This window comes from Pan troglodytes, chromosome 1, assembly GCF_028858775.2.
Source record: "Pan troglodytes isolate AG18354 chromosome 1, NHGRI_mPanTro3-v2.0_pri, whole genome shotgun sequence".
Taxonomy (NCBI): Eukaryota; Metazoa; Chordata; class Mammalia; order Primates; family Hominidae; genus Pan; species Pan troglodytes.
This window is the reverse complement of record NC_072398.2, coordinates 163,851,737-163,879,510: the sequence shown is the minus strand read 5'-3', so window position 1 is coordinate 163,879,510 and position 27,774 is coordinate 163,851,737. Positions and strand designations below refer to the sequence as shown.

The 27,774-nt window shown below is 39.2% G+C and overlaps 1 protein-coding gene across 8 annotated transcripts in view; it reads right to left on the bottom strand.

Annotated features, from left to right (window-relative positions):
* The window catches only part of C1H1orf141 (chromosome 1 C1orf141 homolog), a 49,361-nt gene that overhangs the window by 15,090 nt on the left and 6,497 nt on the right, over positions 1-27,774 (bottom strand). For 3 of the 8 annotated variants that reach the window (XR_010153585.1, XR_001707168.3, XM_016920434.3), the window contains exons 1-6: positions 27,222-27,295; positions 23,433-23,518; positions 19,475-19,566; positions 18,061-18,218; positions 7,661-7,773; positions 3,881-3,948 (exon numbers count right to left, since the gene is read on the bottom strand). Coding sequence is in view for 3 of the 8 variants with exons in the window: in XM_016920434.3 (XP_016775923.2) it covers positions 3,881-3,948; positions 7,661-7,773; positions 18,061-18,218; positions 19,475-19,549 (414 nt within the window). In the remaining 5 variants the exon portion in view is untranslated. Of the gene's footprint in view, positions 1-2,485; positions 2,538-3,880; positions 3,949-6,460; positions 6,586-7,660; positions 7,774-18,060; positions 18,219-19,474; positions 19,567-23,432; positions 23,519-27,221; positions 27,304-27,774 lie in introns of those variants that run through there. The other 5 variants (XM_016920436.3, XM_054684102.2, XM_063800728.1 and 2 more) reach the window with 5 other exon arrangements.

Below are 27,774 nucleotides of genomic sequence, written 5' to 3'. Positions count from 1 at the left end.
TAAAAAGTCAAACAATTAGCCGGGCGTGGTGGCGCATGCCTGTAATCCCAGCTACTCGGGAGGCTGAGGCAGGAGAATCACTTGAACCCAGGAAGTGGAGGTTGCAGTGAGCCGAGATCACTAAAACAAAGAGTGCCCTTCTCTTAATAAACTTCCTGCTAGTGTGGGTTTTGGCTCCTGAGAGCAAAATTCTCTTTATAGTAGCATCTGCAAAAAAGGCTGCCAGGCAAACTGCTTACTCCCTGCCCTCATATCCTAAAGTAAGGTGGTTGAGAATTCTGCCATATACAGAGAACAGTTAGGTTTTCATTCTGGGGATAGACTTATTTGTAAAATTAGTGGCAGCTTCCTGGAAAAATTAACCGCATCTTCATTCTTAAATATCACAAATAAAAATGTACCAATGTCTTATTCTATTCAAGCTGCTATAATAAAATCCCTTAAACAGGGTAATAGAAATAATAAAAATTTACTTCTCACAATTCTCAGGCTGGGAAGTCCAAGATCAAGTCATCAGCAGACTTAGTGTTTAGTAAGGGCTCGCTCTCAGATTCATAGGTGGTGCCTTATTGCTGTGTCCTCACATGGTAGAAGGGGCAAACAGCTCTCTAGAATCTCTTTTATAAGGTCACTAATCCCATTCGTGAGGGCTCTGCCCCATGACCTAATCACCTCCTAAAGGCATCACTCCTTAAAACCATCACATTGGCTATTAAGTTTCAACATATGAATTTTGAGGGTACACATTCAGACCATAGCAACCACATATGACAAAAATCAGCAATCACCTGAGGTCAGGAGTTCAAGACCAGCCTGGCCAACATGGACCCCATCTCTACTAAAAATACAAAAATCAGCTGGGCATGGTGGTGCATACCTGTAGTCCCAGCTACTCAGGAAGCTGAGGCAGGATAATCACTTGAACCCAGGAGGTGGAGGTTGCAGTGAGCAGAAATCGTGCCACTGCACTCCAGCCTGGGTGATGGAGCAAGACTCTGTCTCAAAAAAACAAACAAACAACGAAAACCAACAAATAATCCCATCAAAAAGTAGGCAAAGGATATGAATAGATAATTTTCAAAATAAGACATACAAATGAAAAAATGCTCAACATCACTAATTATCAGGGAAATGCAAATTAAAACCACAATGAGATACTGCCTTATTCCTGAAAGAATGGCCATAATTTAAAAATTTTTTAAAAAATAGATCTTGGCATTGATGTGGTAAAAAGGGAACAATTTTACACTGTTGGTGGGAATGTAAACTAGTATAACCACTATGGAAAACAGTATGAAAATACCTTAAAGAATTAAAAGTAGGCTGGTGCGGTGGCTCATGCCTGTAATCCCAGCACTTCGGGAGGCCGAGGCAGGCGGATCACGAGGTCGGGAGATCGAGACCATCCTGGCTAACACGGTGAAACCCCGTCTCTACTAAAAATACAAAAAAATTAGCCAGCATGGTGGCTGACGCCTGTAGTCCCAGCTACTCGGGAGGCTGAGGCAGGAGAATGGCCTGAACGCAGGAGGCGGAGCTTGCAGTGAGCCGAGATCACCTGAACGCAGGAGGCGGAGCTTGCAGTGAGCAGAGATGGCGCCACTGCACTCCAGCCTGGGCGACAGAGCGAGACTCCGTCTCAAAAAAAAAAAAAAAAAAAAAGAATAAGAAGACATGGGATACTAGAATCTGAGGAACTGAGCCAAGGAATGGAATGACAATGTAAAAGTAGGCTTATAGGTAACAGGTCAAATTTAGAACAAGAAGTCACTGGGCTTCATGAACAATTCCTCCAAGAACATTGGAATGGATTACACACAATAGAGAGAATGAATAAAAAACTTGATCATTTTGACATATGATAAGAAAGTTACATGCTTCTTTTTTGGAGGCTACAGATCTTAGTGACAATGAGCATGAATCAAACTGCTGGGTTCTTCCTGGTTCTGTCATATACTATTTGATCCCAGGCAAGTTGCTTATCTTCCTTGTGCCTCTTTTTTCTCAGGGATAATAGTATTTACGTCATTGGGTTGTTGAGGATGTAATTTTTCTTTGAATAGTGCTTGAGGCACATATGCAATTACATGTTTGATATTATTATCATCATTTCCCACAAGAAAAAAGAAAGGCCATTAGAAAGTCCAAGAAAAAGCATAAAAGTGTACTGGAGAGTTAAGGTCTAAATATGAGGGAAACTAAAACATGGCATTTTTTTAGTAATAGATAGAGAAAAAAGAGTCCATTGTTGTTAAATTGTACCCACTGAGAAGAAAGGTAATCCAAGCACATTACTTTGTTCGGTAATGATTATTACAGAGACATTACTATAATGTAAATGAAATGATCATTTATAAATAATAATATAAATGCTGTTAATAGTATTTTGAGTTTTAGAATTAACCTACAAACAACTTAATCAGAGTTCAAAGCTGAATATAATAGTTGACTTAAAAATGTAAAAGTAAATAAATATATACTTGACCTAGGGAAGAAGTGTGGAAGATAGTTGGAAGACAGGATAAAACTGTTAAGATCTTCATCGTATATAAAGGGGAATCAGGAGTTAGTGATTAAAAATGATGGGAAAAAAGTTAGATATATTATTTCAAGTTGCAAAAATTAACAATAGAAGAAAGGAAAAAAGTAACTATCAAAGATCCAGAAGAGGAAAGTGGGGAGAGGCAGGATGCACAGTGGTATAAACAATCTTTGTTATTGATTTTCACTAGATAATGTTTAAAGTTGATAAATTAAAATCAGCAGTAGAAACTCATTCTTTAGAAATATGGAGTTAATCTTATAAGGTACTGAAACCCAAAAAGGTTAAACTTGGTTGCTTCTGAAAAGAGGAAATTAGAAGAGGAAGCAGAGAATGAAAGGGCTGTGTGTGCTTATTAGTGTTTCTCTACTATTTGCATTTAAAATATCACGTGGATAGTTTTATTTTTAAAAAACTAAAATTTTATAATTTTTACATAAGATGCTAGTAAATGTATTATGATAAGTAACCTGATTGTGATGTTATGTTGTAATACATATCTTGGGGGACTTTTATTAACCACGAACCTAAATAAAACATGAAATTAAATAAACCATGTAGATGAAGATAAAACTGATAATCCTTTTAATATTTTTAAAATTATAAAATATAGGAATATGCAACAAAAATTTGTTATTAATTATGGCCCTAAGTCTGTATTTCTCCATATTTCTTTATATATATATTATATATATATAAAATACAAAAATTAATACTTAAGAGAGTCTCTAAAGTGACTTTCCCTTGCTAATTCTCTGGTTTAATTTATCTCTATAGTTCCCTATATAAAAACTACTGAATGATGTCCAAGGCACACTCAATGCTCAGAGCTAGTCACTCTTCAGCATGCCCATGAACTTCTGCTGAAGTGATTATCAAGAGTCAATAGTGTTGGTTCCAAACCTCTTTGTGGTAGTTGCTATTGCAATTATGTAATTTGATTAACCACCATACATAGCATACTCAAAAAAAGGTCTTGGTTACACATTAAAAGATTAACAAATTGATATATATTTTTATTTAATAAATTTGAATGTTTAAGTTATACATGTATGTTTTTTATGATGCTCTGTCTTAACTGACTTTATAAGTGCTAGTCCTTACCATGTTCGATAATCTCTACTGTATTGAAATATCTCCAACAAATAATATATTATCTTCTCTACTGTCTCCATACATAAAGTTTTACATAATATCAGAGATGAAATCACTTTAACATTTTATCATTTTGAATCCTAAAATTCACTTGAATTTTGGATTTGTAGGAGCATATATAAAATTGTTAGGACTAGTTTGAATTTCTATTAAGTAATTACGGAGTATACAAATTACACCTACCTCAGTTGTATCCTTAAGATAAAGATAGGGTCTAATAGATCTTGATTTTAGATGTTCTTCTACTGGCTCTAAAGAAACAAACATAAGTATTTCCATGCTGTTAAGTTACTTCTAATTAAACCCAATCAACCATTTTCTCCACTGCAGTAAACTTTTAAGAAATGTAAAAGAATAATTTTATTTACTTACATATGCATTGCTTGTACATGGTTAGAGCTAAATCTATTTTAGAATAATTTGCCCTAAAAGTGAATTTCTATTAACAGACTATAACTTTCAATTATTTACTATTATACGATAAAGCTATATTGTCTTGGAAAATGATGGATTTCTAAATAAAATAGAATCATATGTGTTATTCAAAAAATATTTTGGCTAATTCCTTTGAAAAGAGAAATAGAAATAGTCCCTTCTACCTGCATTTCTCTCATATTCAGTTATGAGTTTTATTAATCTGAATTATCATCCAATGGATATTCTTAAAGTAAGTATGGTGCAGGGGTCAGGCATACAGACTTTGGACTTAGATAGCCTGGGTCCAAATTGCACCTTTTTGTGTGGGTTACATAGCCATAGCCATAGGAAAGTTACTTAACATCTGTGAGTCTTACTTTCCTCATTTGTTAACTGGAAACAATAGCACTTATAGAAATACTTTCTGAGTTAAATGAAATAATAGATGTAACAAATTTAATACGGAGTCTGGTAGTCATTCAATCAATAGTTATTTGTTGATCAACTTCTATATGCCAGACACTGATGGACTCTGGAATTGTGACTCATGCCCAATGATGCATACATTTTAGTGGGTAATATGGAAAATAAACAAACAAAAAAACAAGACATTGGACTTGTGCAGTGGCTTACACCTATAACCCCAGCATTTTGGGAGGCCAGGACAGGTGGATCACTGGAGCCCAGGAGTTTGAGACTAGCCTGGGCAACATGGTGAAACCCTGTCTCTAAAAAAAAAGTACAAAAATTAGCTGAGTGTGGTGGTGTGCCTGTAGTCTCAGCTACTCAAGAGACTGAGGTGGAAGGATTACTGAGCCCAGGGAGGTCGAAGCTGCAGTGAGCCGTGACCACACTGCTGCATTCCAGCCTGGGCAACAGAGTGAGACCGTGTCAGAAAAAGAAAACCACCAAAAAACAAAAAACCAAGGGGTGAAAAATTGAAATTTATTCTGTAACAGAAATAAACACACTTTGGTGAGGGAGAACCATAAAAGAGGTATATTGTTGATAGCGTAGTCAGAGGAGGCCTCTCTGAACAGATGACATTAACCAAAATATGCAAATGAGCTATAAGTTGCATGAATAGAGTATTGGTGTGTCTAGGCAGAGGGGAAAATATATATTCCTCTCAGGCAATCTGGTAGCTGTACTGAAAAGAGGCTAATGAAGTTGCAATTTGTTTATTTATTTTGAGATAGAGTCTTGCTCTGTCGCCCAGGCTGGAGTGCAGTGGCACCATCTCAGTTCACTGCAGTCTCCACCTCCTGGGTTCAAGTGATTCTCATGCCTCAGCCTCCCAAGTGGCTGGGATTACAAGCGTGCACCACCACACGTGGCTAATTTTTGTATTTTTAGTAGAGATGGGGTTTCACTATGTTGGCCAGGCTGGTCTCGAATTCCTGACCTCAAGTGATCTGCCTACCTTGATCTCCCAAAGATCTGGGATTACAGGTGTGAACCACCCTGCCTGGTTGAAGATGCAATTTAAATGAAGGCCAGGGAGGTAGGGAATGAGGCTGAATACACACACAAAGATCACAATATACAGGTCTTTGTTTCTTTTCTTTCTTTTTTTTTTAGATGGAGTTTCACTCTTGTTGCCCAGGCTAGAGTGCAATGGTGCAATCTCAGCTCACTGCAACCTCTGCCTCCTGGGTTCAAGGGATTCTCCTGCCTCAGCCTCTCAAGTAGCTGGGATGACGGGTGTGTACTACCATGCCCGGCTAATTTTGTATTTTTAGTACAGACAGGGTTTTGCCATGTTGGTCAGGCTGGTCTCAAACTCTTGACCTCAAGTGATCCACTTGCCTTGGCCTCTCAAAGTGCTGGGATTACAGCCATGAGCCACCGTGCCCGGCCAGGTCTTTGTAAGAAGTACAAGTTTCATACTAAGTACAATGAGAATCCACTGAAGAGGCTTTAATCAGGATCAGCCTACTTTGAAAAGATCACTATATGATTTAAGGAAAGAAAATGGATTAGAGATTTTTGCTACCATTATGGAAGGCCAGGTAATTAGTAACAGCCCTCCTGCTGAAAACACCTTAAAAGTCTAGATGGAATATTTTTTAAAGTCTAAAGAGAATCATTGACTTAAAAGATGATAAGGGATCCCTGGTCTTAAATCTAGGAGAAGATAAGAACTCAGATAGGGAAGCCCTACATGCCAAGCCACTTTTTCCCTGAGAGTATTTGTGATGTGAAAGTAAGATCAAGTTTTGGAAGCTTCATGGCTTGAGATAGAAAAAAACAAAAAGCTGACCAAAGGTCCAAAGTTTTGATATTTAAATGTTCTCCAGTTCCCTTCCCCCACACACAAAAAACCCCCACACCTATTCATTTTACCTGGGATCCAAAAGGGTTACAACCTTAGGGTGAACTAGAATAGTTAAGCTTGCCACCTGGATGTTTTAGGGAAAGTGAAGCCTTGAATGCTTTGGTATGTTCTGACAAGTACTGCCTCCATATACCTGGCATAAACAATAAAAAAAAAAAAATCTTTTCTGGAGTAACGTATCATCACCCTAGTTCTCAAATTGTTCCTATAAATAATTTTCCAAATACTGTCCAGCACACATTCAAAGATAATAAGACACGTAAGGAAATATGACATTATGAAAGTGAATCATGAGAAATAAAATAACAATGTGTATAACAAATCCTTTGAGAAATCAAGTTATGAAGCATAATAGAGAAATTAAGCAATAGGGGGTGATGTGGAGTCAAGAAACCTCAGTTAAGAAGGTTGATGAGAATTATGCAATTGAATGATTGTTTGATAATGGAGAGAAAGAGAAAAACGAAGGCAACACGAAAAGCTCAAATTCTCTGAGAACTGATAATGCTGATTCCTAGCTCACGGATTCCTAAAATTTCTTTTTTATTTTGAGATGGAGTCTCGCTCTTGTCACCCAGGCTGGAGTGCAGTGGCACGATCTCAGCTCACTGCAGCCTCTGCCTCCTGGGTTCAAGCGATTCTTCTGCCTAGTCTCCTGAGTAGCTAGGATTACAGGCATGCACCACCACGCCCAGCTAATTTTTGTATGTTTAATAGAGACGGGGTTTCGCCATGTTGGCCAGGCTGGTCTCGAACTCCTGACCTCAGGGGATCCACCCGCCTCGGCCTCCCAAAGTGCTGGGATTAGAGGCATAAGCCAGTGTGCCCACCCAGCCAGATTCCTAAAATTTCTAACTTGAAAGTAAGTTTCTATTAAGCAAGCTGTTCATACTTGACTTTTAAAAAACAATAACAAGGAAATTCTCAGCATTGAGCTGAAAGGAAACTCAGAGATTTTCTTTCTAGAAGAAAACAACACATAACACTATAAACATAAAAATACATTCCTATTTTGTGCATTGTATAAATTGTCCATTCTGATATTTAACATCTCTTCTTCTTAGTAAGTTCTTTTTTATAGTTCATGGAAATGCTTTTGACAGAGATCAAATTATCAAGAACTTTTAAGACACACATCAGTAAATAATAAAATAAATAAAGCACCCATTAATAAATCAAAGAAGTAAATATGTTACACAAAGCATTACCTGTTGACTCACTTTCTTTATTTTTTACATTTGTTTGAACAAAGAATGGTCTTAAATTTGACTTTTCAAAATTACTCTTTCTAGGTTCAGGCTCACATTTGAAAGAGACATGCCTGGAAGAAATAAAAATTAATTTAAATTAAAATAATGAGAAAAATTACAAAATAAATCTAAAAACTAAATTTGGAGGAATGTGAAGTCCTAGTTATACAGACTTGGATGTTATGTTAATGTTGTCACAGTAGCAAGTGTGAAACATTGGACTGATTGAATAGGAGCTGAAAATATTAGTTTTAGTCGTTTAAAGTGGAGGGGGACAGAAAACTATTTGCTGCTGTGATAGCATTGAGGGCACTCCAAGAAACTGTTATTCACAAGCTGATTAACCCTTTCAGAAAAATATGCTGGAAATTACTTCAGTGAGACATTGAGGACATTACTGGACCTGAATCAAAGTGGTGGGACATAGAATTAGGGAATTCAGATACTAGAAAGGATCACAGCATTTATTTATTGTAAAGACAAATTATCCTCCTCTAAAGTCCTTAACTGGCTAGTGATGGTATATTAGAAAATTAATAGTATTACATAATTGATACTCTTTCTGACCTCTAAATGCTAGAACAACCCATGACTCAGCCCTCAGACCTCAGATACTCACCCTTAGTTGGTATAAGCCAGTCCCACACTGTAACTGTTGTCTATAGGCCAATGTCCCAAATTTATAGTCCAGACTCTAACCTCTTCTCTGAACTTCAGATTTATATACCCAACTGCCCACATGACTCCTGCACTTAGCTTAATTATAAGTATCTTGAACTTAACATATTCAAAACCAAATTATTGATTCCACCATCCCCTTCCTGATCTTCTCCTCACCCAGGTTTCCCCATCTCCATTCAACCAGAGGGTTAGGCCAAAAAGTTTGCAGACATCTTTTATTTCTCTTTCTCTCTTTTTCCACTCCCAACCTATCAGCAAATACTGTGTCTTTCTTTGAAATAGATTCCAAATCCAAACACCTCTTTCCTCATTGCTCCCATCCAAATCCAAGACCCCTTTATTTTTCATCTGAACCCCTTCCCTATGTCTCTAGCCTTCGTCTGTTTGCTCTCCCTGCTATTACACTTGTCCTCAACATTCTCTTCGCAATACAGCCATAGCAACACTTGTAAAATACAAACGTGACTATCATTTCCTTCAACTGTTTCCTATCAGACTTGATTAAAATTCAAAATGCTCCCTAACAGACAGAAACTTTTCCCCCAGTTCTCATTTCTAAGTAGCAGAATTTCCACTGAATGCCACTCCAGGCCTCTCTCTGCATACCCCTTCACCTCTCAGCTCCACATGAACGCTGAGCAAATTTTCTAGCTGTTTGGTTCAGGGAAAGGAATTTAGGCTCCACTTAAGGACCTTGCTCTTTCCTCTGCCTGTAGTATTCTCCCCACAAGGGGTTGACGTGGCCTACTCTTTCATTTCAGTCTCCACTCACATTTCCACCTCTTCAGAAAGATCTTTCCGGCCCACCCCACTTCCCCCATCTAAAATAGTAATCCCTGTTGATTTTAATTCCCTTAATTTACTATATTTTCCTTTATAGAATTCATCACTGGTAAATTTATATTATATATTCATTTGTTTATTTAGTTTATAATCTCTCTCCCAATGTTATCCTAGATTGTAAACTCTGAGGGCACACTATTTATGTGTTTTATTCACTGTGGTATTTTAGCACCTATAGCATGACTGGTATATAGTACATGTTTAATATTCATTGAATGCCTAATAGGCCAGGTGCGGTGGCTAATGCCTGTAATCCCAACACTTTGAGAGGCTGAGGGGGGTGGATTACCTGAGGTCAGTAGTTCAAGACCAGCCTGGCCAACATGGCGAAACCCCATCTCTACTAAAAATACAAAAATTAGCTGGGTGTGGTGGCATGTGCCTCTAGTGCCAGCTACTCGGGAGGCTGAGGCAGGAGAATTGCTTGAATCCAGGAGGCAGAGGTTGCAGTGAGCTGAGATCGTGCCACTGCACTCCAGCCTTGGTGACAGAGAGAGATTCTGTCTCAAAAGAAAAAAAAAAAATTATTGAATGCCTAAGATTTTTGGTAAATTTTTATTGAACTTTCTTATCATCATACTTTTTAATGGGTTTTCAGTTTGTTCTTTCTTTTAATAAATAATTATGTAATCTCCGTAAAACAATTTATCTGTTCCTTTCAAAAAATGTATCTTATGTTCTTATTTAATATCATTGGGGAGGACTTCTAGAAGAGTGTAGTATACTAGTGAGAATGGGCATTGTTCTGTTTCTAACTTGAATGAGAATGAGTCAAGGGTTTCTAAGGATGATGCTGGCTATATAGTCTTGTTAAGGAGGTAATAGTTTATCCTTATCTTAAAAATACTTATGTTGCTAAAGTATGTTTTTCAAATTCATTTGCAGAGTATATAAAGATATTCGGATACGAATTTCCTTGTGGTGAACCAAAGAGCATAGGCTTTGAAGTTAGACCTTACTTTGCATCTTGACTCTATGTGAACTTCCATAGAGTATTGAATACTCTGAATCTCAGTCCTTCATGTGTCAAATAAGGTTAATAGTTATCTCAAGGGATTGTTGTAAGAATTATGTAAAATAAAGTTTAGAAAGTGATCAACAAAATGTCATAGAGATAAATGAGGATGCTCTTTCTTATTCCTGAAATTTACTCCACTTAGTCATAGTGGAGTAATATTTATTTAATATAGTGTTGGATTTCATTTTGTTAAAATAAGTTGTTGAGTGGCAATTATTCCGTTGCCTTAGAATTGGTGACCAGGTGACTTTTTACTCCATAGCTGAGTAAAAAGGAGCAATACATACTCTGTATTCTACAAAGATCCACCAATACTTGGAGCAAGAGATTCTTTTAGGCCTTCAAATAAAAGAAAACTGGTGAGGGAAAAAAGAAAAATATCAGAATTGTGAGTCATTGACCTGTTAGGGTCTGCTGTGGCTTTTTCCTCTTTTCTCAGTGTGGGAGGGGCAGGGATGCTTCCTCCACAAAACTGATGAGGGAATTCCCAAAGAATCACTCATAGACACTGGCATCTTATTCCTCAGTTGCACATCTGTTAGACACCACACTTGCTGATTTGCCCCATGTCAAATTTGGAGTGAGTGGAATAAGCAAGTAAAGTAGACACCCTGCACCACACTGTTTGGCATGGCCAGGATACTTGAGTTTCTGGGGAAATGCTGGGGACTCAATGTTTGTATCCCCCTCAAATTCAAATGCTGAAGCTTAAATCTCTAACGCTATGGTATTTGGAAGTGGGAGCTTTGGGAGATAATTAGGTTATGAGGGTATAGCCTCATGAAAAGGATTTGTGTTCTTCTAAGAAGAGTTGGTCTAACTCCTTCTCTCCCTGTCTCTCTATTTGCCTTTCTCTCTATCTCCTCATGACGTGAAGATACAAAGAAACAGCTGTCTGCAAACCAGGAAGAATACCCTCACCAGACACCCAATCTGCTGGAACTTTGATCTTGGACTTCCTGGCCTCGAGAATTGTGAGAAACAAATTTCTGTTGTTTAAGTCACCCAGGCTATGGTGTGCTGTTGTAGCAGCCCATACTAAGACAGAAATTAATAATGAGCAGTGGGGTGCTGCTGTAACAAATACTTGAAAATGTGGCAGTGGCTTTGGAATTTGTTAATGGGTAGAGGCTGGAAGAGTTTGGAAGTGCATGCTAGAAAATGCTGACATTGCCATGAAGGAGATATTAAAGGTGACTTTGGTGAGGGCTCAAAAAGAAAAGAGAAAAGCTTCCATTTTCTTAGAGAATCCATAAATAATAATGAACAAAATGTTGGTAGAAATATGGATGGTAAGGGCCATTCTGATGAGATCTCAGATGGAAGTAAATAACATGTTATTGGAAACTGGAGGAAAGGTGGTGCTTGTTATAAAATGTCAAAGAACTTGGCTTAATTGTGTTTGTGTTTTAGTATTTTGTGGAATGTAGAACTTGCAGGCAATGAAATTGGATAGTTAGCTGAGGTTAGTTCTAAGCAAAGTGTTGAGGAGTGATTTGGTTCCTACTGATGTTTATAGTAAAATGCAAGAGGAAAGAAATGAATTGAAGATGAAATTATTAAGGAAAAAGGAACCAGAAGTTAAAGATTTGAAAAATTTTCAGCCTGCCCATATTACAAAAGAATGAAAAAGTATGCTTGGGAGAGAACACTAAAGGTATAGTAAGTTGACTGTTTGATAGGTAGGTCAGTGTGGATGTGTACCAAGGACCAAATCAGCCATCTCAACAGAAGCCAGGAATAGAGATGGGATTATACCAGCAGAAACACTGCCAGCTGGGACTTAGGGAAACAGAGAAAGTAGGAAAAAATGAAAGAAAACTGTTGAACTTCTTAGATTCTACAGGACCAGATCATAGAGCTACTGTATGCAGCTGTTCAGCTATAACTGTGCACTATTTTTCAAGACAAGGGAAGAAGGACCTCAAAAGCAATTCAAAGATGATCAGGGATGCCACTCCCACAACAGGCCCAGAGGGCATGTGCTCAGGGGACAGGGCTGCCTCCACTTCTATTTCAAAGGGTAAGACCCCTGCCCAGTGGAGCCATGGGTGTGCAACTCCCACTAGGCAGAGCTTCAGAGGTGAGACCACTGCCTGAGTGGGTTCTGGAGGCAGGACCACTAGTCTAGTGAATCTAGAAGGCAGAGCTTTGAACCAAAGAGGATTATTCTCAAACCTTAGGATCTCATAGAGTTCGCTTGCATGGTTTTAGAATTATTCGGGACCTGTCATTTCTCCCTTCTTTTTTATCTCTCCCTTTTGGAATGAGAATGTCTATCCTACACCTATCCCATCAATGTAGCTTGGAAACAAACAACTTGTTTGCCTTCACAGGTTCACAACTGGAGAGAAATTTTTTCTTAGGGTACTTTTACCTCAAGTTTCATCCATATCTGATTTAGATGATATTTAGTTGAGAGTTTGGACTTTAGAGTTGATGCTGAACCAGTTAAGAATTTTGGATCTATTGGGATGGGATGAATGTATTTTCCATGTAAGAAAGATGTAAATTTGGGGGGGACAGGGGTGGAATTCTACAGACTGAATATTTGCATCCCCCCTTCAAATTCATATATTGAAGTCTAAATGCCCAAAGTTATGGTTTTGGGAGGTGTGGCCTTTAAGAGGTAATTAGGTCATGAGGGTGTAGCCTCATGATTGGGATTAGTGCCCTTATAAGACATGAGAGAGGTGCTATCTGTCTCTTTCTCTCTGCTGTATGAAGATACAAGAAGAAGACAGCTGTCTGCAAAGCAGGAAGAGTGTCCTCACCAGACACTGATCTTGGACTTCCTAGCCTTTAGAACTATGACAAATAAATTTATTTAAACCACCCAGGGTATGGTATTCTTTATAGCAGCTTGAACTGACTAATATAGGGGGTCAAATGGATACTGAGGTAGTAACTGTGTTTGGGTCAATTTGCTGATACTCTACCCAGATTGCTGACTGAAAGCCTGGGGATCCTTTGCAGAAGAAATTGTGGAGTATATTGGAGAGTATAGGAGTTGATGGAGAATTTGAAGAGTTGTAGCTGCTCTCCTTGGTTGGAGAATGTGTTCCTCTGAGGATCTCTCATATGTGCTCTTTATGACTAAAGTTGGCCAGAAAATGATTGATGACTAAGGGAAAAGTTGGAAACAGTGTCCAGAAAGAAATAAGAACTTTTGTCTTCTTCTCTCTCCCTCCTCCTTTACTCCCATACAGGAGGATCTGCTGGTAAAATTTTAATAACCTTGCCTTTGGGTGTAGTTTTAATGTGGAATTTTACTCATTCATCAATGGTGTAAGCTACTTCTTTGCTGAACCAAATAATAGTTTTTGAATATTTCCTTATTTTTCATGCTATTCAAAGCATAATGGCTATAGGTAAGGCATACTTTTTTTGGTAAGACTTACTTTTAAGTTTAATCTTCATCATTAACATTTTCTTCCTCACTTTCTTAAATCTAGACAGACAACGACTCAAGCCTTGATTTGTAGTGTTTGCCAGTTGCTGTGGTGTAAATACTCCCGTTGTCAATTTCTACCAATGTGATATAATTAAATGTGAAATTTGGAAGAGATGTGTAGTAGCATACTGTTATACAAATTTCTACCATATGGATATAGTAGATGTAAATAACTTCAAAACCATGAATAATAGTAAAATGTACAATAATTAGGAAGTGATGAGTTTTGAGTATTATCTTTATTTTTGGTATGCCATTGAATTTTAAGTTTACATAATTTTTAATGGTGAGTGTTTAATAAACATCTCACAAAATTGCTGAAAATTCAACAAGCAGCTCTAATGAATTGGTAGGAGCTGGCTTTAGCACACCACTGTACCCATATAAGAGAAAAAAGAAATTAGAAGAAGAGTGAGGAGGAGTTGTGCTAGAAGAAGGCCATATCAACCTCCTACTCTCAGTTGAGGGACGAGGAGTAATCAAATTGCTGACCATACCCCTCTACATTTCAGCTCCCCATGTCATTAGACTGGCTTGTATAGGGACGGGAAAGCCATGACGACGGGTGAGATCAAAATACTAAGTTGGACAGACTTTTAATAACCAAAGTGATCAGGATGAAATTAGAGAAATATAAAACTGCTTTATTATTATTACTATTTTTGAGATGGAGTTTCACTCTTGGTGCCCAGGCTGGAGTGCAATGGTGCAATCTCAGCTCACTGCAACCTCCACCTCCAGGGTTTAAGCTATTCTCCTGCCTCAGCCTCCCGAGTAGCTGGGATTACAGGAGCCCACCACCATGCCTGGCTAACTTTTGTATTTTTAGTAGAGATGGGGTTTCACCATGTTGGCCAGGCTGGTCTTGAACTCCTGACCTCAGGTGATCAGGCCATCTCGGCCTTCCAAAGTGCTGGGATTACAGGTGTGAGCCACCATGCCTGGGCTGCTTTATGTTTTAATGTCCCTGAATCAAGAATAAGCAATGAAATAGTTAAAACTAACATTTTATTTTATATTTCTTTAAAAATCTATATTTGCTTTCTATTCTTGTGGTCAGACTTAAGGATCAAATCTACCTTTGCAAAAAAGAACTGAGAACTGTTCCACCTTTGTCTGTGTTCCAAAACTATTTAAATAGTTCTTTGAAACTACAAAGAAACTCACCTTTGACACAGCTTCAAAGTGGCACTTTTGTAAAAGAATTCTTTGACTGCTTCCTCAAATTTTTCTCCAGTTATTGATCTATTTATGTTTTCTTTTTTGTTGAGATTTTTCCCTTTCATATTTTCCCAAAAGTTCATCCATTATTACACCCATGTGTCAAAGCAATGTAGTTACACAAAGCATTCATTATAATTATTTTAATGTCTTCCATATCCATGGCTATAGCTTCTTCTTGATTACCAATATTGTGCCTTTATGTTGCCATTGTTTTCTCTTCAATTTTGCAAACTGTGGTCATTTTAACATTCTTTTGGGAGGTGTTAAACATACTAAGTTTCCCAAGTACTCTTAAAAGTTCAGTGTGCTAGGCTGGATGCAGTGGCTCACGCCTGTAATTCCAGCACTTTGGCAGGCCAAGGCGGGTGGATCACCTGAGGTCAGGAGTTCGAGACCAGCCTGGCCAACATGGTGAAACCTCATCTCTACTAAAAATACAAAACATTAGCCGGGTGTGGTGGCACATGCCTGTAGTCCCAGCTACTCGGGAGGCTGAGGCAGAAGAATCGCTTGAACCCGGGAGAGGGAGGTTGCAGTGAGCCGAGATCATACCACTGCACTCCAGCCTGGGCGACAACAGAGCAAGACTCTATCTCAAAAAAAAAAAAAAAAAAAAAAGTTCAGCGCGCTTATGAGAGGAAAGCCAAAGTTTGGTGAACATACTGGGAGATTGACAGCTTTTCTTTTTTTTAGTCCTCCAACAAATGCATACTTAACATGGTTTATAAGCAATGTATTGAATTAAAAACTAAGTATTATACATTTGATTTATGAGATTAATTATACACAAATCCTGTCCTCAACTGATCTTGACTTTCTTTTCTAGTTTATATAGTCTCTTGTCATATTTTTTAAAGTTTCCATTTTATTATATAGATTAAGTTTTTTTATTTGGCTGAGGTATAACTAAATTATAAATTCTGCTATCTAGAAGCAGATAGAATTGTAGGATAGATAAAATGGATATAAAGTTTCCTTCTAGGCTGACACGGACCTGGATAAGGGTGTTCTATAACTCACTGGAGACTGAGATACAATTACTTTTACCACAGTTTCTAAGGAGGATCCAAGTATCAGTTATTCTACTCCTAAGCTTCCCTAGAAGTAGGTGTTAAAAACCACTAAGAGTCTGAGATTTGACCCTACTTACGAGCTAACAAGTTTGCCTGCCACAGTTTCATCAATGCTGGCAGCTTTCTTCCAGATATCTCTACCTGAATGTTTAGATGCCTATGGGCATCTAAAACTTAACATCTATGAAATAAATCCCAGCCCTTCTCACTTTGATCCTCTTATCCACCCCAATCTCCTTTTCTTCACTTGGTCTCTGCCTAAGTACAAAGCACTACAATGCACCTAGTTACCAAGACCCAAAGCTTGCAGGCATCCTATTGAATGGGGTACAGTAGTGATGAAGAACATAGGCTCTGAAATCAGACTTCTAAGGTTCAAATCCAGCCTTTCAATTTGTTAGCTGTATGACCTTGTGCAAATTGTTTAACCTCACCCAGACTTAGGTTTTTCATCTGTAAAACTGCACTAAAACATTGAGCTAAAAAAGTTTGTTTCACTCTGAGCAATAGTACAAAACTGCTGCATGAAGAAAGCTACTTCGAGACAATCAGGTGGTAGGCCTTAATCAGAATACTTACATGAAAATGTAAGTAAGTGGGAGTGGTCTTAGATGCAAATGTCATAGTTTGTTTGTTTGTTTTTTGAGATGGAGTCTTGCTCTGTTGCCCAGGCTGGAGTGCAGTGGCATGATCTCAGCTCACAGCAACCTCTGCCTCCCGAGTTCAAGCAATTCTCATGCCTCAGCCTCCCAAGTAGCTGGGACTACAGGTATGCACCACCAAGCCCAGATAATTTTTAAAAAATATATTTTAGTAGAGACAGGGTTTCACCATGTTGCTCAGGCTGGTCTCAAACTCCTGACCTCAGGCAATTCGCCCACCTCAGCCTCCCAATGTGTTAGGATTACAGGCGTGAGCCACCATGCCCGGCCCACAGATGTCATAGTGCTCACGTGGGCTGCCTAGTGCATAGTGTCATAGCTGCTGCCTGTCTAAACTATGTGTGAAAATCAAGGTCACATAGCTAACAAGTAGCAAGTCTGGATTTAAACCTTAGCAGTCTGATTTCAGAGCCTGTGCTCTCTTCATCACTACTATACCCTATTCAACAGGATGACTGTGAGCTTTTGGGCTTGGCAACTGGGTGCACAGTAGTGCTTTGTACTTAGGCAGAGAACAAGTGAGGAAAACTTGTTACCCAGAATAAATGAGATAAGGACAGTATCCACACTACTACCAATGTCCAATTAATTTGAAGTTCTGTTGATTCCACATCTTTGTACTTCTTTTTTCTGAACTTTCCTTTACAATTCTGATGTGCTTGGAAAAATTTTATAGCATTATGCAAGTACTAAATGCCAGTGAAAGACCAAGTATGACATATTTAGGCTATCCCTTTTAAGTGCACAGAGAAATTGCCTTACTTAGTTTTCTAGGCAGACTTTTTCTTAAGCATATCAGTTAAAGTTTGCAATAAATCCTGACATTAATTTGGGGCAATATAATTGAGCTCAAGAAAAGCCTTCCTTTAAAAATTCACAATTGTAATTACCATCTACGCTAGTAAAATATTATACATAATAAATATTTTATAAACTAGAAATATTCAGAAAGCTAATCTAGTATATTTTAACTCATAACCGTTATAAAATATGCCATAAAACTTTCATTTAATATACATTGCATAATCTAAGACAGATATAAAGTAATGTTTTAAAACTCTGAACTGGACGAGGTGAGGTGGCTCATGCCTGTAATCCCAGTACTTTGGGAAGCCTAGGTGGGTGGATCTCTTGAGGCCAGAAGTTCAAGACCAGCCTGAGCAGCATGGGAAAACCCCATCTCTATAAAAAATACAAAAAATTAGCTGGGCATGGTGGTGCATGCCTGTAGTCCCAGCTACTCTGGAGGCCAAGGTGGGAGAATCACCTAAACCTGGGAAGTTGAGGCTGCAGTGAGCCATGTTTGCACCACTGCACTCTACCCTAGGCAATGAGTGAGTCCTTGTTTCACAAACAAACAAACAAATTCTGAACTGAAAATTTAAGGTGGTTATGATAGTTACATTTTTGATTTTGTAATGCTGCATGACTTGTCTTCTTTGATCTTTGATATTGCCTTAGACGCAGATGTAGCAAGAGCTTCTTCAAATTCCAACTGAAAATCAAATGTCAGGGGTATAGCCATAGTTGTTTTTCTTCCTTTACTCTGAAGCCTGTTTATCTGCAGCAAAGCCAAAGTGAAAAAAAAAAAAAAAGAGTACTCTTTATATGGGGAAAATCTTAGGTGGAAAGAAAAAAAAAATCTCAATTTACACACACACACACACACAGAATTTAGGTGGCAGGCAATAATGGAAAAATAGTACAGACTGAAAATTGGGGGTCTAGTGCACCAACTGTTTTTATGCCTTTGCTGTGTGACCTGAGTCGTTCTTTTCCCATCTGTAAAATGTGGGGGTAGGACTTGAGGATTATTAAGGCTCCCTCCTAATTCTAAAGTACAGAATTTAAGGAAAGACCTACATATTTAGATACATAGAGTTCTTGGAACCATAGTAGGCATGTCCCTCCAGCCTGCTCCGCTTCCTGTAGCCACACGCACGATGAATCACACCAATCTTCCTCTAGTCGTGAGAGCCAGAAATAGAGTGAAGCAAGTAATCAAAAGAGGACTTTGTTAAAATCCTTATACAAATGGATTGAAGAAGAAAAAGGATCTAGCTAAAAGGTGAGTAAAGGAGCCGAAAGTTTTCTCTAAAAAATTATCTCAGAGCATAGCACAAAAGAATAAAGAGATGAAAACCCTGAAAGCAAAATCAAAGGATATGGGGGACTTCTGCTTCTGCCAATAGATGGAGCACTATGGGAATTAGTCTCCTGCTCTCAACAACTAGGAGCTCAGGCAAAATATATGAAAACAACTGCCCCCAGCTATTAGAAAACAGAGTAGGACAGATCGCTGAAAGAAGGGAAATAACTGAGGTCTACCCTCTAATAGCCCAGCTTACTTCCTGGAGGTGGTTTCAGGGCTGAGGTGCAGGGAGGAGAAACCCATTGGATTGGGGGAACTCAAACCAAATCTTGCGGCTTTGATCTCGCTAAAGTTAAGAGAAAGATCGCACCAGCAATCACACTCTCACGCATTTACCTCAGAGAAATGGAAACTCATGTTCATACAAACCTGGATGCAAATGTCCATAGCAGCTTTATTTTATTTTTTAAGCAGCTTTATTTTTACTAGTAAAATCGTCAAAACAATCCAAAAGCCCTTCATTGGATGATTCGTTGAAACTTTGTACATCAGCAATAAAATTTTTATATTTGTATACATTACATTTTCAACTAGTATAATTAGTTGCTTTTTACAAATTAGTTTATATCATATTAATGTATCATTAGCTAAAAAGTAAAATTATTCACATTTGAAATGTTAACCTGTTAATGATTAAACTGAATTGTAGCTTATACTTCACAAACCTTTGTTCTTCTGGCCAAGATTATCTCTGCTTGCTTATCAAGGACATCCAACTTCTCTAGGATTTTTTCTGCCATTGTCAATCACTAAATTCCTATTTTAAAATAAGGAGGAAGAAGAACAAATCAATTCAAATTTAAACATAAAACTAGGCATAAGTTTTCAAAAGACTCACTTTTACATTACTGTTTTAGGTAAATAATAGAATTGTTTAAATCATACAGTAAATCATAGAATTGTAAATGTACCCAAGTTTTTTCAATTGAAGGCTATATGATCAGAACTCCCAGATATGTATAGGCCCCATGAATTTTTAAATTTATGATAAAGGTGAGGGGGAGAAAGTTCACGATTACCATGAGAACCATATGTGACTTATACTTGAAGCAAGACCATGTGGCTTGACTTATATCTATTTTCTTTTTAAATTTTTTTAATTAAAAATATATCAAGCTAGGAGTAGGACTTAATTTTGTCATTGTTGTTGTTGAGACAGAGTCTTACTCTGTCACCCAGGCTGGAGTGCAGTGGTGTGATCTTGGCTCACTGCAACCTCCACCTCCTGGGTTCAAGTGATTTTCCTGCCTAAGCCTCCTGAGTAGCTGGGATTACAGGTGTGCACCACCACGCCCAGCTACTTTTTGTATTTTTAGTAGAGACAGGGTTTCATCATGTTGGCCAGGCTGGTCTCAAACTCCTGACCTCAAGTGATCCGCCTGTCTCAGCCTCCCAAAATGCTGGGATTACAGGTATGAGCCACGGTGCCTGGCCAGGAGTAGGACTTTGGACATATCTGTTTTCTTTTTGTCATGATATAATTTTAATGAAAGTAAACACAAGGAACTCATATTTATATAGTTAATTGCTTCAAATTAAATTGGTCAATGATCCAAGACTGTTAACAGCATGTAGCAGGCAATTAGTTACACATAAGTAGCAGCAACTAAGCTGGTTAGGTCCCATTGCCATAATAGTTCATATTTCCTAGTTAATTAATATTGCTAACAGTCTCATCTGAGGTCAAGCAGTCCATATTAAGCTTAGGGAGCTGTATGAGATATCAGAACCTGGTCTAATTTATTACATCTTCAGATGAGAAAACTGAAGGCCACAGAGTACCCTATTAGTGTAATAGAAATAGCTAGGGCAGAGTGGAGGCAAGAATCCAGGAATATCAACCCAAAGCTCCCTTTATTTATTTATTTATTTATTTATTTTAAAAATTGAGTAGATGGGTCAGGCACAGTGGCTTATGCCTGTAATCCCAGCACTTTGGGAGGCCGAGGCGGGCAGATCACTTGAGGTCAGGAGTTCAAGACCAGCCTGGCCAACATACTGAAACCCTGTCTCTACTAAAAATACAAAAATTAGCTGTGCGTGGTGCCACATGCTTGTAATCCCAGCGATTTGGGAGGCTGAGGAGGAATCGCTTGAACCCAGGAGGCAGAGGTTGCAGTGAGCCAAGATGGCACGCCACTGTGCTCCAGCCTGGGTGACAGAGTAAGACTCTGTCTCAAAAAGAAAAACAAAAATTGTGTAGATGACCATGCAGTCAGTATACTTTTGCTCACTGAATTAAATGGGCTCCAGTGGCATTTAAGTGTAAAAGTGATATGGTTCACAGAAAGTACAGAATCATCAATGTTTTCAATGAATATTAATGTTAATACTAAGGTTCTTTCCAGCTCAAAAAAATCTCTGATATTTCTCCTATATTGTATATTATTCCAGTAATGCCACATGGAGACAACAGTTCATGAAAGGAGAAAGATTCAGGATCCAATGCCAAAAGTTTACATTATTTTGTAATTGGTTTCTTTCAGCTTTTTTTTTTACTCTTTTTTCCTTCACCATACATTGCCCTGAGTATGAATTCTTCATGTACTGAATGACATCCCATCCCAGCATGCCCTCTATCACGTCACTACATCCAGATTTTCCCTCCATCACATGATGTAGTCCAGTGTGATAAAGAAATTATACAGACATGCTGGGTGTGGTGGTGTGTGCCTATAATCCCAGCTACTTGGGAGGCTGATGCAGGAGGATTGCTTGACCCTAGGAGTTTGAGACCACTCTGGGCAACATAGCAAGACCTCATCTCAAGAAGAAAAAAAAAAAGTAGCTGGGCACAGTAGCATGCATCTATAGTCCCGGCTGCTGGGGAGGCTGAGGTGGGAGAATCAAAAGGATCATTTGAGTCCAGGAGTTTGAGGCTGCAGTGAGCTATGATCATGCTACTGCACCCCGGCTTGGGTGACAGACAGAGCAAGACCCCATTTCTTTAAAAAAAATTACACAGAGGAAATTCTGGGCCATGGGGGTGCAAGCAGATAGCCTGCCTTGTGACGAACCACACAACCTCAGGTTGCACACTGGGAAGGGGAGATCCAGGATTGTGAAAGCTGATCATATGAAATGGGTCACTCTTGTGGTACCTAACTAAAACACAGTGAGAAGCCAGGGTAAGAGAAAACACTCAGGGCACAGAACATCGCTCCAAAAATGCAGTCCCTCTGCATGTCTGGCAGCTGAAATTGACTGCTGTGACCTAAACCAGTTGTATCTAATAGCTACTGAAAAGATCTGTGGCAACTCTAAACCAATTTTGCCCACAGCCTTCACTTACCAATCTTGTCAGTGCCTCAAAACCTCACTAGTGCCAATTTGTAACATTTCCTGGTTTTATAAAACCTCTAACCTATTCTTTGTTCTTCAGAATATACTGAAGACTACTGCTCTGTGTGTATGCCCTAATTGCAATTATTTCCTTCCAAATAAATATTTTGATTTTAGAGATTAGTCTCTATATTTTATTTGACATTGACAGGGTAAAGGCATTAGCATAATGTGAATGCTGATGACTTTCTGGATTTCTTACAGGACAATAGGGGACAGATTTTGAAAGAGAATATACATTATGATTATGTGGACATATTTTCTTTTCAGACCCAAGAAACATCCCTCTTGTAAAACTAAACTAAACTAAAACTCTCCGAGGAGTTTTAGCTTTTGTGTTTCCCTTAAACATAATATGAGTTCAAGAGGGGGAGAAGTCTTTCGTATTCCCCACCTAAGTTTATTTTACTGGAGACAAAGATTTCTATTTTTCAGCAAGACACAGGTAAATAACTGGAAGAATCAATGTACTGAAGTGAATGAGTTTCCCAGTTTGGGGAACGTATAAACTACATGAGGGCCAGCTGAAACAATGCTGCTCATTTGTGAGAAAGAACAGAAAGCAGATCTTTTTGGAGTAAGGTGTCCTACACCTCTCACTTTTAGTCACCCCATCTTCAACACCACATAGGACATTTTAAGAGGCAAAATGTCATCCCATTATACACACACACATACGCACATGCATGCACATGCACACACAGCTGTATTTTTCTATGTACAGTTAACCATAGCATGAAATAATTTTTATGTTTTTGCTTTAAAAATAGTTTGCTAAGAGTAAATTATTTGGCTATGAATGATTTCTGGAAAATCACTGTGCAGATCATGAATTTTTTTGAAGTGAGAAAAACTAACCAATTATTTTCAAGGGTCAACAACAGTTTTATGAATACTAAATTTGCCGGTTAATGAAATTGATTGAATGTTAGTTTTGTAGTATTAATTTCATATTTTGAAACTAATACAATTTTTTCAGTTTGCAAATTCTTTTCTTCCATCGGTCTTTGGCAATGTGCCAATGATGCCTAATGGATAAATGGCCCTGGGAAAAAATGGAGGTGAGGAAACACTATAGATTAACTTGCTTGCTTTCATCATTATATTTCATAAGTTCATCAAGGGCCTATTTTGTGTTTCCTCAAATAAATGCTGAGAGCAAAGGAACATCAGTACTAATATGATGGTGTTCCCCAACTACTTTGCGTAAACTAACTACTAATCTTTTAATGCAAAATGAATCAAGACGATATAAAATGGGCTGGGCGCAGTGGCTCATACCTGTAATCCCAGCACTTTGGGAGGCTGAGGCAGGCGGATCACTTGAGGTCAGGAGTTTGAGACCAGACTGGCCAACATGATGAAATCTATTAAAAAAAGAAAAATACAAAAAAAGAAAAGAAAATTAGCTGAGCATGGTGGTGCATGTTTGTAATCCTAGCTACTCTGGAGGCTTAGGCAGGAGAATCCCATGAACCCAGGAGATGGAGGTTGCAGTGAGCCAAGATCATACTACTGCACTCCAGCCTAGGTGACAGAGTGAGACTCCTTCTCAAAAAACAAAAACAAACAAACACAACGCCATCAGAGCTGTCTTTCTTAAACAGGACACTGATCAGGACCAGTTCCAGCCTACAAACCTTGGCTTGCTCTCATAATCTGAAGAATACCCAAACTCTTCAGATGACATATGAAACCATTCAAGAAAAGATAGTCCAGGATCTGGCTCAGCCCACCTTTCTAGTTTATTCATCCTTCCCCTTTCTGTTCCACCATTTTTTACCACTCTTACTTCCTGGACACGTCCTGCCCTTTTCTCAAGCACACCATTCACTCCTGCGTTTCCTTCTACTCAGAATGTTCTCCCACATGTCTTCCAGTCAAAAGCCTACTCTTTATGAAATATGGTATGAAGACTAACTCTTCTTCTTCTTTTTTTTTTTTTTTGAGATGGAGTCTCGCAGTCTAGGCTGGAGTGCAGTGGCACAATCTTGGCTCACTGCAACCTCCACCTCCTGGGTTCAAGTGATTCTCCTGCCTCAGCCTCCTGAGTAGCTGGGATTACAGGTGCCCGCCACCACACGCAGCTAATTTTTGTATTTTTGGTAGAGATGGGGTTTCACCATATTGGCCAGGCTGGGCTCAAACTCCTGACCTTGTGATCCGCCCACCTCGGCCTCCCAAAGTGCTGGGATTACAGTGCCCAGTCATGACTACCTCTTCTATGAAACTTTCCTTGGCATTGTCTCATTCCTTGTCTCAGTGACAGTCTATTTGTTGTGTGCTCCTGGACTCAAGCAATCCTCCAGCCTCTCAGCCTCCTGAGTAGCTGGGATTACAGGCAAGAGCCACCACACCAGGTTTTAAGAGGTTTACTCGCTGGGCGTGGTGGCTCACATCTGTAATCCCAGCACTTCGGGAAGCTGAGGCAGGCGGATCACTTCAAGTCAGGAGTCGAGACCTGCCTGGACAACATGGTGAAACCCTGTGTCTACTAAAAATACAAAAAAAATTTAGCTGGGCATGGTGGTGCACGCCTGTAATCCCAGCTACTTTGGAGGTTGAGGCAGGAGAATAACCTGAACCCAGGTGGCGGAGGTTGCAGTGAGCTGTGATCGTGCCACTGCACTCCAGCCTGGGTGACGAGCGAGTCTCCATTTCAAAAAAAAAAAAAGAGGTTTACTCTTTGACAGATCTCTTCCTTACTGGGTTGAAAGCTCATTTGAAGCAAGAATTGACTTATCCACCTCCGACTCTCAGCCTCAGGCAAAGCGTTTTACATCTAACGGGGATTTGAAAATTACGATTTAATTTGGAGATGTCTCTGAATACAAATTTTTAGGAAGAGTAATCCTAGTTTATCTGTAATAAATGATGTTACTTCATAATGATTTACTGGAAGATGAAATAAAAAGTTGAGTGAATTATTATAAAATGGGGTTATTGCCAATCTAAACTTGGTAAAATTGTTTTGAAAGGAAACTTGGATTTATGTTCTTAATTTCTAGCTCAGTAGTGACAGTTTTTTGTTGTTGTTTGTTTGTTTGTTTTTAAAGAACACAGTGAAATAGAGGCCATGCCAATTGGGGCAGAATGAATTCCCAATTACTCTCACAGTGAATCATCTACAGGCCTCACTGCAAAAACCTGCTCTCAACAAAAATTGTAGGTCAATATTATTAGCATATCAGAGACTAAGTCATATCTAAAATAAAAATGTCTTAAATATTTTAAGAGAACAATTTTATTTTAACAGCACCTTTGGGACTAAAAACAAACAAACAAAAAATAACAAAACCCAGTGTCGTCAATATAATAGGCTCAGCTGAGAAGAGTTCTTCAGCAAGTTCTAAACAACTCAGGAAAACTAAGAATCTCTAAAGTCACAAACTAAAGGCCTGAGAAATTATCTAGAAAATGCAGGCTTAAATTAAAATTCACTTCCATTATGTGGCTTTATCAGTTCAAATGCTTACTCCTTGAGGACGAGGCCACTTCTTACACTTTTATCTGACACAGTCCACTATTGAGACCACAGTAAGGACTCACTTCATCTGTTAAATTATTAATGTTTACTCAATAATTAGATAACTGGCTGAGTTATCTCCATCTCACATTCCAAGGATAGACTTAGGGGAATCTTTTTTCTTTAAATCTAAAATGTTGATAAATGGCCCATATTATAGGCTGAATTATGTTGCCCCTAAATTCATATGTTGAAGTCCTAGGCCCCAGGATCTCAGACTGTGATTGTATTTGGACATACAGCATTTAAAGAGTAAAGTTAAAATGGGATTGTTAGGGTAGGCCTCTGGCCAGCATGACTGGTGTCATATAAGAAGAGGAGATTGGGACACCGAGGATACACAGAGGAAAGTCGTTGTGAAGATTCAGTGAGAAGGCAGCCACCACCCCAAGCCAAGGAGCGAGGCCTCTGAAGAAAACAACCCTGCCCACCTCTTCATTTCCAACTTTTAGTGTCTAGAACTGTAAGAAAACAAATTTCTGTTGTTTAGCCACTCCGTCTATGATGTTTTGTCATGGCAGTCCCAGCAAGCTAGTACAGCCCAGGCACTGAGAACTAATTTAAAAACCCGACCTATGTGCTTAGTTCCGCATTATTTATTTTCTTGTCCCTTATTTATTTATTTTTATTTTTAGACGGTCTCATTGACTCTGTCACCCAGGCTGGAGTGCAGTGGCTGCGATCTCAGCTCACTGCAACCTCCGCCTCCCAGGTTCAAGCGATTCTCCTGCCTCAGCCTCCCCAGTAGGTGGGACTACAGGCGCCCACCACCATGCCCGGCTAATTTTTGTATTTTTAGTAGAGACGGGGTTTCACCACTGTGGCCAGGCTGGTCTCTAACTCCTGACCTCAAGTGATCCGCCCCCCTTGGCCTCCCAAAGTGCTGGGATTACAGGCGTAAGCCAACGCGCCGGCCTGGAAGGGAAGTTTCTAAGAAAAACTACTGAGGAATTTTAAAACTATGATGTACGTGGATTGTGCAGTATTATTGTGGGTGACTAATCAGATAATGGTTGGAAGAATTGATTAGCCAGCTCGAAATCGCAGCACAATTACCGCAGGGGCGATCAGCTTCCACCATCCATTCCAGGATGTTGGGAGTCGTCAATTTGGAAATGTATCAATTAAGCGGCCCCCAGAGCCTCTCGCATCTCTTGCCCGGCCCCGAGTCACCTTCCTCCAGGTGCCTCCATCTCGCTGGAAACATAGGAAGCCCGACTCAAACGCTCTATGCCTATGGTCGTTTCATGGGAAAGCAAAATTAAGGGCAGCATTGAGGAAGCTCATTAATATTTAGTTTAGAAGATGCAAAGGGTTCTTCCGCGAACCTGGAAGAGCCCCCCCGGGCTCGCCTCTCGCCGCGGTCCCACACTTGCCTGACCTCAACCACACTCTCCCGGTCCAGGCCCCGCTGGAGAATGTCCCACCGACACCGGGGACAGAAAGGCCGTTTATGTAAAACGATGTTTTTCCTATTTCGCCTCCCACCCTCATGCAAATTTTGATTTTCAGCTCTTCCAACCCTTCCGCACCCTGAAACAAACCTCATCTCCTTTCCTCCCTCTTCTGGCTCCGCGGGTTACTCGCCCCGCCCCCACCCTTCAGTCCCTTAGCAACGCGTCCTCGGTCCGTAGAAACCGGTTGCCGAGCTCTGCCTACCTCTGAAAGGCCTAGAGAGCAGAGTTCTCTTCTCAGAGGAGCTTCGCCCACAGACTTTTGTCACTAAAAGCCCCGGTGACTCCCCAGATGCTTACGGATATTAAAACCGATTATGCTGAAGGAGTGGAAGGAGAGTCAAGTAAAAGAAGAAGATCAAGTAAAAAGAACTGGGGAACAGTGACTTTGTTTCCCCTTATTGTACCTCCTTTCTCCTTTTGTGCTTTCCTGGAAACATCGAATTTCAAAAAGAAGCTTACAAAGTCCACCATACAGCTTGCAGGTCTGAATGGAAGTCAACAGTTTATATTTGAATATTTGATGGAAGATTGCTTTCATGGCTTATGATATTAAAAACAACGACAAAAAACCATTCTTATTTCCAAGGCCAAGAAACCTCCCGTGTGGTTAGTAAAATCACCACTGTATTACGCAAGTTGT